Below are 15,350 nucleotides of genomic sequence, written 5' to 3' on the forward strand. Positions count from 1 at the left end.
TCCACTAACACCTCTTCAGCGTGGCTCATCTTTGCTTAAGTTCGTTCCACTTTGGGTGGTTTTTCGTAGCACCTCTAGTGAGTGGGGTTTTCATTATAGTGGGCAGCCCCACTGTACGAGACCACGTTGTGTTTGCATGACATGATCGATGCAAACACAACGCAACAATGGAAGAGATGGAACTTTTGTTTGTGGGCGTTTGTCTGATAAGGGCAACAAGTCAGAGACTTAGATATTGACGGACAGTCTTCTGGTGTCGGGTTTTAAGCCTAACTCGCCACACTTGAAGTGAGTACTAAAAAGAGGGCTTGTAGCTCAAAACCCCTAAATTCGAGTAGAAACAAGCTGAGCCGTGCCTCTCTGATTAGGTGCTAGTAGGAAAAGAACCATTAACGTCAATCTGCTTTAAGTTTATTTCAGTCACAGACCTTCAGATAGTAAGCTGCTTGGTATTTATATAAGTCGTTAATGTTACTACAATTCAAGCAGTCTTTTCTGATTCTAATGCTGCATTTGCTGCTATAGCAATGGCAGTAAGCTTATGATACACTGTGCAGCCATAGACTTCAGTGATAAATGGAGGACTGCTTGTTGCCTGGTCGACTGCTCAGATGACTGTCTAGATGCAAATGCATGGAATGCCGTGTGTTGGTGCAGTCTTACAAGGTCTCATTAATCTTCTAGTAAATCGTTCTCAATATGCTTAGAATATACAAATATTACATTATATGTGCTGCACTCCAATATTCCACTCCTTCATCAAGCAGACATCATGTTCATCATCATGGTCTTATCACCATTACACCAGTCTGGCTCCAGAACAATCGACTTGATCGACAAAATCAGTCTCTAAAGCCATCAGTAAAGCACATCATAAGACATAATCCACTTACACACTGTGTTGGATCGGTTTATATCGAGTTTATTGCCGTATGAGGTCTGCACCCATGAAAACTGGAAACCTTTTTTTCTTAGATTCTGTGTTTGTTGTTTTGTGTTGGTTACACCCTTTTGTGCCTCACTGTGATATTGGTAGACCGATGATTTGTTGTATTTTAAGACGGATGTTTGTTTTCTTTGCAGCGGCTGAAGGATGAGATAGCAGAAGTGACCAGTGAGATTGAGAATCTCGGCTCCACTGAAGAGAGGTAAAAAAAAAAAAAAAAAAACAGACCTTACTCTTCCCTTTGTTTTGTCTAAGCTGGCTCATTGCATCCCCTCTATTAAGTTAGCAAAATGAAGCTGTCAATTATTCATGTTTGATGGCTAAGTTGGGCTTTCCATCACACCAAATGTCCTCTATAAATTGGCTCTGCTTTTAAGGCAGTTTAAATGTTTCATCAGGCACACCCCCCATGATGGGAGGCCTCATTGAATAATGCAGTGGGTGTACTGGCAGAAGCAGACAATGGATGGTCTCTGGAGAAGGAGGGCTTGGGATTTGGTCTACTTAAGTGGATGGGGATCCTATCAGCTATGAAAATTTCCATCCAACACTTTTTCACTTGCATCAGTAACCCACGGAGGATCCACGTACTTTCTTAGGGTTTGATTTGCATGTGTTAAATGTAGGAAAATCTATCCACTAAGTTCATCTTATCACTGCCAAGATGAGTGCTGGACTTTGGCATTTAAAAACCAAAGGAACACGGATGTCAACGAAAGGAGGCGATGACGTGTCCTCAGCTCAGAATTGAGGCGCACTTTGACCCCTGAATTATTCAGAGCCTGAGAAATGAGACATTCCCATATGCAGCTCAACCTTTTAACATCTCACTTGATCGGCACGGCATCACTAGCCCCTGCCAAAAAGAAAAATGTCAGAGGGAAAGACACTTCACACTGAATAAATTTACTGTGTCTGCCTGTTCCCTGCTGTTGTTTTTTTTTTTCCCCTGCCAGGATCAGACCAGAACAAATTGTTGAAATAATTTGTGACTTGTTTGACTTTTAGTTTTGCTTTGGCAAACTGACACAAAATAGTGCATAATTGTGTGTGGAAATAAAAATAAAAGCAGTAGCAAAGTAGAAATCTGCAAAAACTCATTTAGAGCCTGAAAACTGGATGAAGCACATCAGGTTAGAACAATTTTCATGTCTTGCTACACATTCAAAATTGGATTCCCATAGCTTACTGCTGCCACTACCATGTTTCACCACAGGGATGGCATGTTAAGGATGATGTTTAGTATTAGTTTTACACATCACATAGTGATTTACATGACGGCTAAAATGTTTAATTGTGAGCTGTTGCGGTAATAATTAGTGGTATCGGGGTTCTGAATATGTACAAATGCACACTTTTTAGATGTTTCCCCCTCAAAGCTTTAATGTCATAAATGCTTCTCTGTTCTACAACACATTGTGTTGCTGTCAAGGACAGCTGATGACATTACTCCTTGCTGACTTTCTAGGAAAAATATGCAGAGGAACAAACAGGTGGCCATGGGCCGAAAGAAATTCAACATGGACCCCAAAAAGGTTTGTCTGTAAAAACAAGTTTTCTTCCCCTCACGTTTGAACGTGGAGTGTGTAATTTGGATGTCTGGTCTCTTCCTCAGGGGATCCAGTTCCTGATTGAGAATGACTTGCTGAAGAACACCAGCGACGACATTGCTCAGTTCCTCTACAAAGGCGAGGGTCTGAACAAAACGGCCATCGGAGATTATCTGGGAGAGAGGTCAGCAGAGTTCTTTCTTTCCTCTTTTTGCTCTTTCTAAACATCTCGCTCTTTTGCTTTTGATCTCTCTTTAGCTGCACACATCCCTGTGAGAGATGAAAGCACTGAATGCAAAGAGCATAGCTATGCTATTGCTTTGTTTCCGCTTTGTCAGGCCCACACCCCTTCCTTTCCCAAACACTGGATATTGGTTCCACATTTCAAGCACCGTCTCAGGACAGTGCCACTTACTCAACAGTCCTCCACATGTCTTTGGTTAGTACACTCATTCATTCCAAGTGATGGGCCAAGAGACTCAGAAATTGGGAATGCGTATGTTTTACGTATTTAAGGATTTCACTGGAGAGAAAAGGTCATCAGAAGAGAATATGATCAATGTCCAGTCTGCTCTACTCAGGGCTTGATGGGGAAATTAGGCCTACGCTCACAGTGGGATCCACTATAAGCCCTCGCTGGACTATTATCAAATTTTAAAGTTTTTGATGTCTTCATTGCATGAAGAGTCTTGAGATTCTCGTGGTCATTTGTCCACTGGAAGTGGTGACTGGATATGACGCTTAGCTCCTTAGAGCCTCGCCATCATCCCAAAGGAGAGATCATTTACATTAAAGGGTTTTAAGGGCGGGATGACCTCATGATCGAGTTTGGATGATAAGTAAGCAGGGCGGTGGAGGATTCATCTTCCCTCCTGTTGGATTCATGAGGAGTATCGCTTATAATACTGATGTTTTAAACGGGTTTCAAGTTGGTCAGAAACAGAGTCCACAGACACATCTTTAAGGTTAAATTTTTACATTTTGAATTTTTTTCCTTTTGAGAATATAAATTTGTTAGAGGTGCAATACTCAGGTGTTTACATACCAACATCGTTTACCAGTTTTCTTTGGGCACAGAGAAATTGTGAATTTTGTTGCCAATTTCTTATTCCTGGATTTTTATAAAGCTTTGCCCTGCTAGTACCAGTTTAGGCCAATTTAAATTTATCAGTAAGATATGTAAGATGTTAGAACGGCTTTAGAAGTATTTTTCTAGCCTTCTTGCTGTGAGCAAATTACCAGTGACTGGAACAAGAATGGATTTTTGATGTTTCGATCGTTTGGTTAAACAATCACATCATCTTTAGCTCGAGCTAAAGATCTGCCGATTCTGCTTACCTGATTATAAAATTCTGGAGGTAAATGTTAGGATAACTCTTAACATTTTCCCTATTTATTTTAAATAAGTGTTGATTTTCTCACTGTGTTGCTGTAACACATTTATCTTGCTGTTTCCGTCAGAGATGAATTCAATATCCAAGTCCTCCATGCTTTTGTGGAGCTTCATGAGTTCACAGACCTCAACCTGGTTCAGGCCCTGAGGTAAGACATCTACTTTCAAAAGTTGCAAGGGTGCAGCTGTTAGCTCTAGTCTCATAAAACACAGAGGCAAAGAAATTCATCTGCTTCCCAGAGGAAGTGAGAGCGTTGCTGATTAAAGTTTGTATCATAACAGGCAGTTCCTGTGGAGTTTTCGTCTGCCGGGAGAAGCCCAGAAGATCGACCGTATGATGGAAGCCTTCGCTCAGCGCTACTGCAGGTGCAACCCTGGTGTTTTCCAGTCCACAGGTAAATTTGATGTGTTGCTACAACTTCACAGCTTTACAAAATATGTGAGTTGGACAGTATGTTCGATATCGGAATATACTTTCTTGATCTCATAGAGAAAAATGACAGTTGGAAAGCTAATAGCCAAAATGAAATTTGAGAAAATAATAAGTATATGTGTATACGGAAACATTTAGAAATCCATATAGGAGTTCAGAGAAAACTTTAACATGGAGTCGCTCAGAGTTGGGAGTTGCATAATTTGATTGCTACAGGCAGGAATGATCTTCTGCGGTGCTTTGTGTGATTTGTTTTTTATTCTAAATAGGATTTTATTAGTAAGAATTCCACAGAAATATGCAAAAAGGCATGCAAAAAATGTAACCAGAGTGCACACAGTTTTCATTTTTCTGTGTTTAGCCTCCTGGGTATCACATCCAGTTGGAATCTGTATGAGAAAAACAGACTGTAAGGCCAAGACGTGGTGGCCAGTTGAGAAAGATCATTTCAAAGCGGCTCCTTATCAGCTGAGCACGTGGTTTCTGGAAAACGATGCTCCCAACAGAGCAGGCGCCAACATGCGTCAGATGGATATGAATATTTAATGTGCTTTCTCAAACCTAGCAGTGCTGATAAAGTGCTGCTGTGTCAGCCGTGTCGTTCCAGCGTTCATACTTGATGCACGTTTAGAGACGCACATGCATGCTGGAGTGCCCACGTGCGGTCTGCCCACTCTGCTCGCAGACAGTGCTACATCTGTCCACTCCTCTGTGTCCGAAATCACGCCACTTTCAGTTCAGCTGGCTCACAATCATACTTAATCATATTATCATACAGTGGAACCATGTTTGTGATGAACTTTAACTTTTCACCCACTTGTAAACCGTCCGGCTGTTGCTGTGCGTTACAGACACGTGCTACATCCTTTCGTTTGCCATCATTATGCTGAACACCAGCCTTCACAACCCCAACGTGAAGGACAAGCCGACCGTGGAGCGTTTCATCTCTATGAACAGAGGCATTAACGACGGAGGAGACCTACCTGAAGACCTGCTCAGGGTGAAAAGAGCTTCCCTGCTTAACCTCCAGTGATCGTTCCCTCTCATATATATATACTTTTTTTTCCATAAAACTTTATTTTCTTTTGCCGCAGAATCTATACGACAGCATAAAGAATGAACCTTTCAAAATTCCCGAGGACGACGGCAATGACCTCACACACACTTTCTTCAACCCGGACAGAGAAGGCTGGTTGCTGAAGCTGGGTGAGTTGGAGACTCTGGTATTACATCTCTGCAGCTCTTTCCAATAGAAGACTTTGTTTTGGCAACGTTCTCTCCAGAGCTCTATGGCCTCCGAGTGCCTGTGTGTGTGTGTGTTAAGGTGCAAGTGTTCATATGGGAATAGGTGTGCAAAACACCTGAAGGCATCTCTCTGCCTGCTTTAATGTATAATGAATCAAGACTAGAACAAGTCAAGGCATTTCAATTATTTAAGATCATAAACTACATTCCAGGCACGCAGAGGAAAAGCAACTGAATTGCATGCATTTGAAAGTAAACACACCCTTTGAACTTTATTTTATCAGGTTACAACTATGAATGTCTTATCAGGATTTTGGGATATACAGAAGGAAAGCAACACATGGTTTTAAAGATGTTGTATTTAACCCCCTTTACTTTGATACGCCCAAGAACAATCCAGTACGACCAGTTGCCCTCAAAAGTCCCCTAATTATGAAGTCCAGCTGTGAGTAATGTAATCCCAGCATAAATATGAATATCCTGTGAAGCTTTCAGAGGTGTGTTTGAGAAGATTGGAGAACAAACAGCATCATGAATGCAGCAGACAGTTTAGGGATGAAGTTTAAAGCAGGGATAGGTTGGAAAACAACATCCCAAAGAGCTTTGTTACTCTAAACTTGCAGACATGACTGCTCAGCCTATCCAACTCTGTATTTTCTTTCCTTTTTTATTTTTATTTTTATTTTTTTAGATTTTTACTCATAATACATTTTGAGCCACAAATCAATTTTCTTTCCTCCTCACAATTCTAGATGACTTTATCATATTAAGATCCCAAATGGATAGATTGAAGTCTGACGTAATCTGACAAAATGTGGGAAAAAATACATATACCAATAACTGTTATAGAAATAATTTCACATCCCCTCTGTCCCCCCGACTCTTCAATCTTTGTTTCCTCTGAGATGTTTCCGTTGTACAGCTTCACTGTGAACAAGGAGGCCTGCATGAATTTGGAATGGGAGAATCAAATATTTACATCACAGTGAATCTTTACAACCAACTGTAACAATAAGTGAACAGTTACTTTTTCCAATGACTCCTAATGGGGAGAAATGAGTCAGATAATCATGGTGGAAGGTCAATTACTTGACATAACTGATACAAACCTAGGTAGATTTTTATTTATTTTTTACTTGTAGTGTTTTACAGAAGCCATCCACATTGAGTGGAGCTCCCCCTTGTGGAATGGAAGCTGTAAAGCAGTTCATTGAAGCCTCACTGATTTTAAAAAAGACTGTGGTGATATAATTACTTACCATTTGATTTGTTATGTTTTTTTCCCCCCCTCTTCGTTTGTTTGTTTGTTCCCATGATTTTGGCTGTTGTCTTTCCTCAGGAGGTATGTACACCTGCTCTTCCGAAAAAGCTAGTCCATCTCTCGGCTCTCAGGTGCTTTTGGTGGTCTGCCATGCTTTCTGTTCCGTTTCTCATGTTTTAAATTTGATTCAAACAAGGTTATGTCACTTTTTTTGTCTCTTCATTGGCTCATTTGAAATTTCAGATGTTTGTCTCCTTTTTTTTATGTCAATAAGCTGATGGGTTTTATCTTCGCTGGGCGGTCGCTGAGTGCATTCGCCACTTAGTGGGCTCGAACTCAGGGAGCTGCTGCTGCTGAACAGCTTTTATTCCTCTGTATGCTCTGTTGGTCACTCTCTTGGATCTCCTTTTTTTGTTAGGAAGGTGCATTATACCTTTTTAACATCCTCTGAGCACAGAAAAGATTTTAGAAATAACCAAAACCTTAGAGAGTTGCTCTGTGGTTGCATGAAAAGGGAATACTGCATCTTTTTATCAGCAAAACTCTGCTCTACTTATCTCATGCTAGAACTGGATCTGAAGAGTAAAAGTGTGGTTGCAGCCTGTTTTGGTGGACCGGAGTGGAAAAAAAACTGTGGGTGGGGGGTGGGGGGGGGGGAGAACATCGCAAAAATTGGACTCAATTGGCATATCTAAGCGAAACACACAAAAAATGCAAATTGGGTAGATCTGCCAGAATTATGAGCTTCCTCCTCTCTGCAGGAGTTAAAAACATGAACATTTTGCTTGTTGTATAAAACCAAAACATGCTTCCTTTTCACCTCCCACGGCCTATCTTGCATGGGCTACTCCCTCCTCTCCAGCTCCGTTCCAGTCCAACAACATCCACACTCCCCTCCTGCAGCAGCAGGCTGGTTGGCTTCTCCTCTTTCCGGATGCTGTTGCAGAGGGGACTCTTTTTTTTTTTCTCTGTGAGGAACCGACGTGGCTCGTCTGGAAACGGCTCAATGATCTTTGTGATTCTGCCAATGCATCTGTGTTTTTTTTCTGTTGGTCTGCTTTGTTTTTGTTTCTGTTCGACACGTGGCGAAGAGCCACAGATCTTCATCTCTGTCAAACGTCAACAATGTCTGTAGATACTAAGCTTAGACATAAGTTGTGTCTGGAATATGATTGGATATCATATACAGTCTTTGCTGTCATATGATGACAAAAGTGTGTTCTTTGATTTGTACAGAAGTTTCTAAACCTGACCTGTTGGGGAGAAAAAAGGGTTGTGCTGCACACCTTTTTCTTTCTACTAACCTCGGTGGCGGGATTTTCTTGTCTAGACAAACAGGAAATTCAAGTCTGAGATGCCTTTAGTGAAGGCAAGAGTCCTGTCTGGCCCAAGCTCTCCTATTTTTCTCAGTTTGTCGGCATCCCATCCCAGCATTTAGCCGCCCATCTGCTTCTCTAATCAGGTTTCCCTTCACAGGAAGTATTGGTGACAGAGGCCAAGAGGTCAATCATAGATCAGTGAGTGCAGAGTTACCCACCAAACCCCCTGTGGTTCAAACCAAATCCTCAGGCACCTCTTGTTTTGCTAAATCAGATTAAAGTTTGAACCTGGCATTAAAATCCATCCTGAGCATTCAAGTTTTAGTTTATATCTTTACATGCAAATGAATACAAGTCACCAAGTGGTTGACATTTTTTTTGGAAGTAAAACACATCTTGATGTTTGATATTGACTGCCTTCTTTTAAGTACATGCCCCAGCGAATCAGAGAGAAGTAAATGTTTTAAAGCTGGGTGGGATGCAAAAGCAAGGAGTTTTAGTCTGTAAATCTTGATTTATGAGGCCAGTAGTTTTCAAATGTCCATAAAGTCTGGTGAAGGGGAGAACTTGGTGATAAGCGGTGTGGTTAACAGGAGGCCCCTGGAGCCGTCATCTGTCTGTCTGTCTGTCCATACATCCGTCTGCCTGTCTGCTGCTCCACTCGGCGCTTCTGGTGCTCGTCTCTCTTTCTCTTTGTCTCGCCGAGCCGTTCTGATTCTGGCTGTTTGCTCCACAGGGGGCCGTGTTAAAACTTGGAAGAGAAGATGGTTCATTCTCACAGACAACTGTCTTTATTACTTCGAGTACACCACAGTGAGTATCATTTATCACAAATCCCATTGCACGTTATTCTGTAGAACCCAGTCATTTACATTTTTTTTTTTTTTTTTTTTCCCCCAGGACAAAGAGCCCAGAGGGATCATACCGTTGGAGAATCTGAGCATCAGGGAAGTTGAGGATAAGAAGCCTGTAAGTAGTGCACCCTCTAGTGGTGCGTATAAAGATTACAAACGATAAGATCTGTATAGTGTGTTAGATTTGGCAGGAGCTTGGAATTGTAATTTTCATTTTCTGGAATTCTGTCCATGTTATTTCTGCAGAATTGCTTTGAACTTTTCATCCCCGACAACAAAGATCAGGTAATAAAAGCTTGCAAAACCGAGGCGGATGGACGCGTTGTCGAGGGCAACCACACCTTCTATCGCATCTCTGCCCCCACTGCAGAGGAGAAGGATGAATGGATGAACAGCATAAAGTAAGAACTTTTTCTCACATTACTGTGCAGCTTGTTCCCTCTGGAACTGGAGTTTGAAACCTCATTTTAATGTGTTACACTGTCCCAGTCAAAGTCCAGACCTAAATCCACTTCAGAATGTGTTGCACAATTTAAAATTAATGTTCACACATAAATTTTGCAGATCCATTGAAGTCTGTTGTTTCATTGTGAACAAATTTTGAACAAAAAAATCTAGGAATATGAAATAAATATATTTAAACTACATAGATCCGCAGATACCAGTGACTATTCCAGCTCTATAAAGGTGTAGTAGTTTGCACGCTGTATTCCTTTGCTTTTTTCCGCTAACAGCTTTCTCTGTGTCTTTTTCCACAGAGCTGCTATTAGCAGGGACCCCTTTTATGAGATGCTTGCAGCCAGGAAGAAGAAAGTGTCGTCAATTAAGAGGCACTGAGCTCCTCCGACGTTGCACTTGACAGAAAAAGGGGGCTGGAGGTCTGACTGTCTGCCTCCCCCACCCGGGTTGGTGCAGAAGCCACGGTTGAGGTCCCCCTCAGACGTCTCCAAGGGATTCTTCACGGATTGGTTCTGGAACTCTACAGGCCAGAAAAAAAAATAAAAATAAACAAACAGGAAGCATGCTGGGGATTTAGATAAGAGCCGGGTCAAAGCTTCCTCCAACCTTCTGTCTGAATGTCTAGTCTTTTTTCTCACAGCATTGGAGGTTCTGTGTCTCAGGCAGGAAGGGAATCTTGCTGGTAAAATCCCCTTTGAAAAAGCTTTAAAAAGTCATTATTCAAATTCATTGTATATATTGACAACAGTCTCCTTTTGCACACGTCGTTTTAACTCAGCAGGTCTGACCCAAGTGTGGCACCAACAACCAAAAGATTCCTCAAAGCTCTTCTCTGACGTGCTTTAATATCTTTTAGTAACAAGTGTCTATTTTTAAAGTTTTCACCGTTGAGTTCTTCTTTTTGTCTGCTTTTGAATATAATAGAGCTTTCTTGCAGCAGTAGCTGCTGAAAGACTTTCAGATGGAGGGTTGGAGCCATTTGGAATATTTAGTCCTTTTTTTTTTCTTTTTAAAGAAAGAGTAACTCTAAAGCCTGTTACAAAAGAGTTGCCACTCAGGAGATTAAAACAAAAATGGAGAGCTCTTCACGACGTAGCTCACCTCTCTGAGTCAGGATCGTTAAGTTTGTTTTCTAAATATCCTGGAGATGCTTCACGAGAGATGAGCATCTTCATCACCTCAGTCTGCAAAACACATTTATTGGCTCCATTTAGACCACTGCAGCACAACTCTGGACATTTAGTTTCAAACAGATATTTATTTATTTTTTTCTAATTTGGTCAGTTTGGTTATTCCAAAGTTTTATTGAAACGGCGTAAGGATAAATAGAGACAAATATGTAATTATTTGCAAAGTGGACCTTGACTGTTGGGAGACTTAATCATCTCCAGTTATCCAGTTCGCACTTGTACACCCCAAACTGAACTCTGAAAAATATCCGTTGCCATGCAGACGGTGGGTTTCCTTTTTACAGAGCTTCCAGGTTAGTGTGGACAGAGCCCTAGTTGCTTTCTCACACTCTTTGTACTTTATATGAAACAAAAGATCAGCATCACTGTCTAATACTGAGATAATTTAAATGCTAGAGAACGTTGGTGCTTGGCACTTTTTAGAAAATGTGACTGGAATTGCTGCTGGTTGGCGAGTCTGATTTAGTTTTCTTTACCCTTTCAAGCACAGATTTTTCATTCTTCCTTGTTTGTTTTTTGAATTTTTGATGCATCATTTGCTTTTTTTATTTTTTTTGACATAACCTCTCTGACCATTGGAAAATACTGTAAACTCCAGGTTGTGTGGAAGCCATATTGTAAAAAAAAAAAAAAAAGTTGCTGTTGAAGCTCTAAACTATGCCTGTAAACGAGTGGGATGTACTTCGTCTCAGGATGTTTTTTTTTTTTTTGTATGAAATAGGGCAGATGGGAGGGCTGCAGCAGTGACAAACTGAAAATACAATCACAAATTTTATATTTAGCTTTCTTTCTTTTCTTTTCCCTGTCCAGAGTTGATTATCTGTTCAGTTTCCTGTTTGTCATCCCTTCGGCGACTGCTCCCAAGAGGATTAGGAAAGAATGCAGAGCAGTCAAAATTCTCAACAGTATTGTTTTATTTATCGAAGTTGTACATATTTAAATATATAGTGGGCATTTTGTCCTGAGTTTTGTTAGTTTTGACATTATTTTGTTTAGTACATTGTTATAGTATTTCACATTATCAGTGCCATTTACTCAATTTGAAATAAAGCCTCTCAACGCTGACTCTTATGGAATCTGTGTGCTGCAGTTTGTAAGATTCTCCAGCAGGTGGCAGTAGAGGATAAGCTCAATCCTCCCTTAGTTTTTGGGTCGAGAATATCGCTGTATGTCCAGATATTATAATATTACCTCTGTGCGTATGTCCTTGAAAACTGAACTTCCACTTGAGGGCAGCCTTGAAACTGAATCATGTGCTCCCCCCCCAACCCTCCTCCCGAGTATTATTTCAACCACACAAATAAAAAAAGATCCTACCTTCTGTTACTGTTTAAACCCGGCCTTTATTTAACACTCCATAACATTTCATACTACCTCACAGGCTTGCTTGTTAAAGTATTTATGGCACAAAATTTCGGCGCAGCGGGGTAAAGGTCGATATTTACAAGTGAAAGTGTATCATATTCAATGGTGCCTGGAAAAGTAATCAATAGAAACGACTTTCTCAATGGGACAGTCGTGCAGGAAACGGAGGCATTAACTGTCATACCTTTCAATAGAATGCCCGTTAGAAATGATGAGGTCTGAAATGCATTAAGATTCACATCCACTCCAATAATTTCTATCTAGTAGGTTTGACTGATTCTTAGGGTGAGTTGAGTCCCGTCAGTGGCCGAGACGGAGTTCAGACTCGTGTGGAGGTACATATTGTTCCCCCTTGATGACAAAGAAATGATTTCTCAATTTGCTGTCATCCTACTTCAGTCTCATGGTTCTGCAAAAAAGTCTGATGATCTGAATCAGATGATTACGACGATGTAAACTAATGCATGAAATTGCAAAAAATGGGGAAAAAAAAATAAAAAAATAATTGTTAGTCAAGATTGTGTCAGCAGATCTGGGAAAATGGAGAAGAGAAACTCGAGCAATGCACAAAAGTACAGAAATCTTCATGATTTTTGGTTGAAATTTGGAAACAACCGATTTATGTTTGCTCAACCAAACTGAGTGATTGAGGAGGGAGTTCCTACTGGCATGTAGTAGGACAAACAGACTCTTTCTAATAAAGTACCAGAAGTAATGTTGGAATGTAAAAAGTAAAAAACTAACCCGTCTGAAGTTGTGTATAAAAAAAGCAAGATAGACCATATTAACATCAATCATGCAATCGGGTTCAAAAAAGCTTCACTGTTTAACAGCGTTTACGTTCCCTGCATTAAGAACTGGGAACTTTGTCAGAGTCGAGGGGAAGGAAAAACAAGCCTTGGGATTTCTGAAGCTGCCTTTATGTCGGCCAAGAACAACCCAGAGCAAAAAGCCAAGCAAACACAGGAGTGATTTTAAATAAAGTAAGGAAAAGGTAGAGCAGCCAGAGTCTCCATGTGAAACCAGCATAACTGTGGAAAACACCTGACTGAAAAGAGCTTAATTTGGACACTTCCAATGAATTTTCCAAGAAGACTGGGAGAGGCTTCCAGGGCAAAGGTATTCCAAAGTTTTTTTGGAAAGGTGCTTTTGTTTAAATAGGAGCCTTAACTAAATATCAAACACATGATGGAAATGACAGAGTTGCAATATTTTATTCATTAGCGTGAAGCATAAAAAAAATTAAAAATAAATAAAATCCTCCACAAAGTCTTGACTGGATTTGAAAACCTTCCAGTCAGCACTTGCAGGAATCCATGCTGCAGAAATCAAAAGCTGCTTATGAAAGTCTGTATTTAAACATCAAATTTTGTTTCCTGTGAGTTTTTTTGCAATGCTGACACTTCCATTTGATGTTTTATCTTAAAAAAAAGAAGTCCTTTAAACATCTTGTGACTGAGCGTCAGCAGGCAGCAAAACCAAACCATGCCCACAAAGAGCCTAAATGGATCACTGTTTGTTTGTATAATATTTCACTATGGTCCATTGGTTTCAGCTTTTAGCGAGAACATGGGTGCAAATTATGAAGCAATTTGTTCCAGATGTGCACTGAAAAGACCAAGATTCCTCATTTGCATTTGTGCATGTGGTTTTCAAATGAAACTGAAGCTTTTTAAACACAATTTCTGAAAAAAAAAAGAAACAAGTCCGATGATTACCCGTAATTCATCTTTGCATGGCCGCTTATCAACAATATTTTGCATCTCTGCTGTAAAACAGGATGAAAGTGATGTTTATGAGAATTACAGATCGGGGCTTAGGAGGTGACTGCAGCTGATGGGAAATGAGAGGCACGCTGCTGCAGGAAGAGAGAGACAAAAAAAAACACAAACGAGTTGAAAATGTGTGGTGGTTGTGAAGAAGCTGCAGAAGTGGGGAAGTCTTTGTTTTTCTCATTCTGCGAGGTTCTTGCAGCAGAAGCACGAGAAAGCGCTCATCTTCCTTTTGTGGTTAAGGTCTTTGTGTGAACGGGAACGTGACAGAAGCCCAGACTTGCACCAAATGAGTGGAACGAACAGTGGCAGGAGCGAGCTCGTGCTGTGCTGAAATAAAACCCACGGGAACAAACTGTACCCGGGTGGATGCACAGAGGTAAACCGGCCCAGGTCACCTGAGCTCCTTCCTGTGAAAACAGTCAGAATCTCAGTACTCAGGACTGGGCCTGTTGCAGCTCTCTGAGGCCAAGCAACGGGATTCACCAGCTCCTCCTGTAAGTGAAGACATGTGAGAACAGTCAGGTTCCAATTATGCCCAGACCGTTTCCCAGAAGCTCTGAATCCCTTCCCCCTCCCCCCCTCTGCCTCTCAGCCCACCGCTGCAAGGGAAGGGGGCACCCCACCGTGCCCTTAGCTGGCCATTCTTCTCTCAAACACTGGGACAAAGAATGCAACCCACACACACACACACACACACACACACACACACACACACACACACACACACAAAAGCTTGCACACATGTGTTCTCTGTCATGCAGCACAGACTATTGAGTGTTTCCATGCAATCCAGTTCATATCGGCACAGAACTTGCCGTTACAGGTCTTTTGGATTTCAGGTCCGTACGTGATATTTTGAGTTTGGCAGGTGAGTCATTGCTCACACATGCTACGAGTTCAAATATCAGCCAGCTTAATGCACAGCCAAACATTAAGGTAGTTTAAAAAAAAATAAAAAATCTTGTATTTTATTTTCAGATATATGCATCGCGTCGTAGACGCATTCCACGCTCTGCGGTGCCGGCGGGTGTTCTGTTGCTTTACTGGAAACAAAATCCTTCTCAGATCATTTCAGGAATCCTCCCGCTCGGCTAGGGGACGCCGAGTTTTATCCACAGGGCAGGACTTCTGAGAAAGGGCGTTTTGAAACAGCCACAACAAAGTCTCGTATTTACCTCCTCCTCCCACAAACCCCCCCATGTTACCTTTATCTGTGGCTCACACGACGACTGTACATGGATTACAATAGGCTACTGCAACTTTCGCATGTGCACGTGCAGTTTACGGTTACGAACAGAAAAGACAGTGGAACAATGTCGGCATTTTTTCATGCGCGTAAATCTATGTAAGGTTCGAGGATAACAAAATATCAACACTTTTTTAGCTTGAAGAGAAAAAAAAATCACAACTGCTTTTTTCAAGTCAATGAAATAAATTGTTCATTTTTCACACGACACGGCGATGCAAATGAATAAATGGGAGGTATTTTTTGCAGCAAAAGGCTACTTTTCTTTCTTGATAGTTTCCCAGAAGCTGTTCATTCTGTGACACCGTGACCCA

At 41.1% G+C, this 15,350-nt stretch overlaps 1 protein-coding gene across 3 annotated transcripts in view; it reads left to right on the forward strand.

Annotated features, from left to right (window-relative positions):
• The window catches only part of cyth1a (cytohesin 1a), a 38,319-nt gene extending 26,604 nt beyond the window's left edge, over positions 1-11,715 (forward strand). For 2 of the 3 annotated variants that reach the window (XM_014990883.2, XM_014990882.2), the window contains exons 3-13: positions 1,084-1,148; positions 2,415-2,481; positions 2,562-2,680; positions 3,958-4,038; positions 4,172-4,284; positions 5,174-5,322; positions 5,417-5,529; positions 8,882-8,960; positions 9,048-9,116; positions 9,248-9,402; positions 9,760-11,715. In XM_014990883.2, the coding sequence (XP_014846369.1) occupies positions 1,084-1,148; positions 2,415-2,481; positions 2,562-2,680; positions 3,958-4,038; positions 4,172-4,284; positions 5,174-5,322; positions 5,417-5,529; positions 8,882-8,960; positions 9,048-9,116; positions 9,248-9,402; positions 9,760-9,838 (1,089 nt within the window). In that variant the 3' untranslated portion in view covers positions 9,839-11,715. The remainder of the gene's footprint in view (positions 1-1,083; positions 1,149-2,414; positions 2,482-2,561; positions 2,681-3,957; positions 4,039-4,171; positions 4,285-5,173; positions 5,323-5,416; positions 5,530-8,881; positions 8,961-9,047; positions 9,117-9,247; positions 9,403-9,759) is intronic. The other variant, XM_014990881.2, reaches the window with a different exon arrangement.
• Positions 11,716-15,350: the final 3,635 nt, after the last annotated feature.

This window comes from Poecilia mexicana, unplaced genomic scaffold, assembly GCF_051168715.1.
Source record: "Poecilia mexicana isolate PSO_F unplaced genomic scaffold, ASM5116871v1 scaffold_8, whole genome shotgun sequence".
NCBI classification, from domain to species: Eukaryota; Metazoa; Chordata; class Actinopteri; order Cyprinodontiformes; family Poeciliidae; genus Poecilia; species Poecilia mexicana.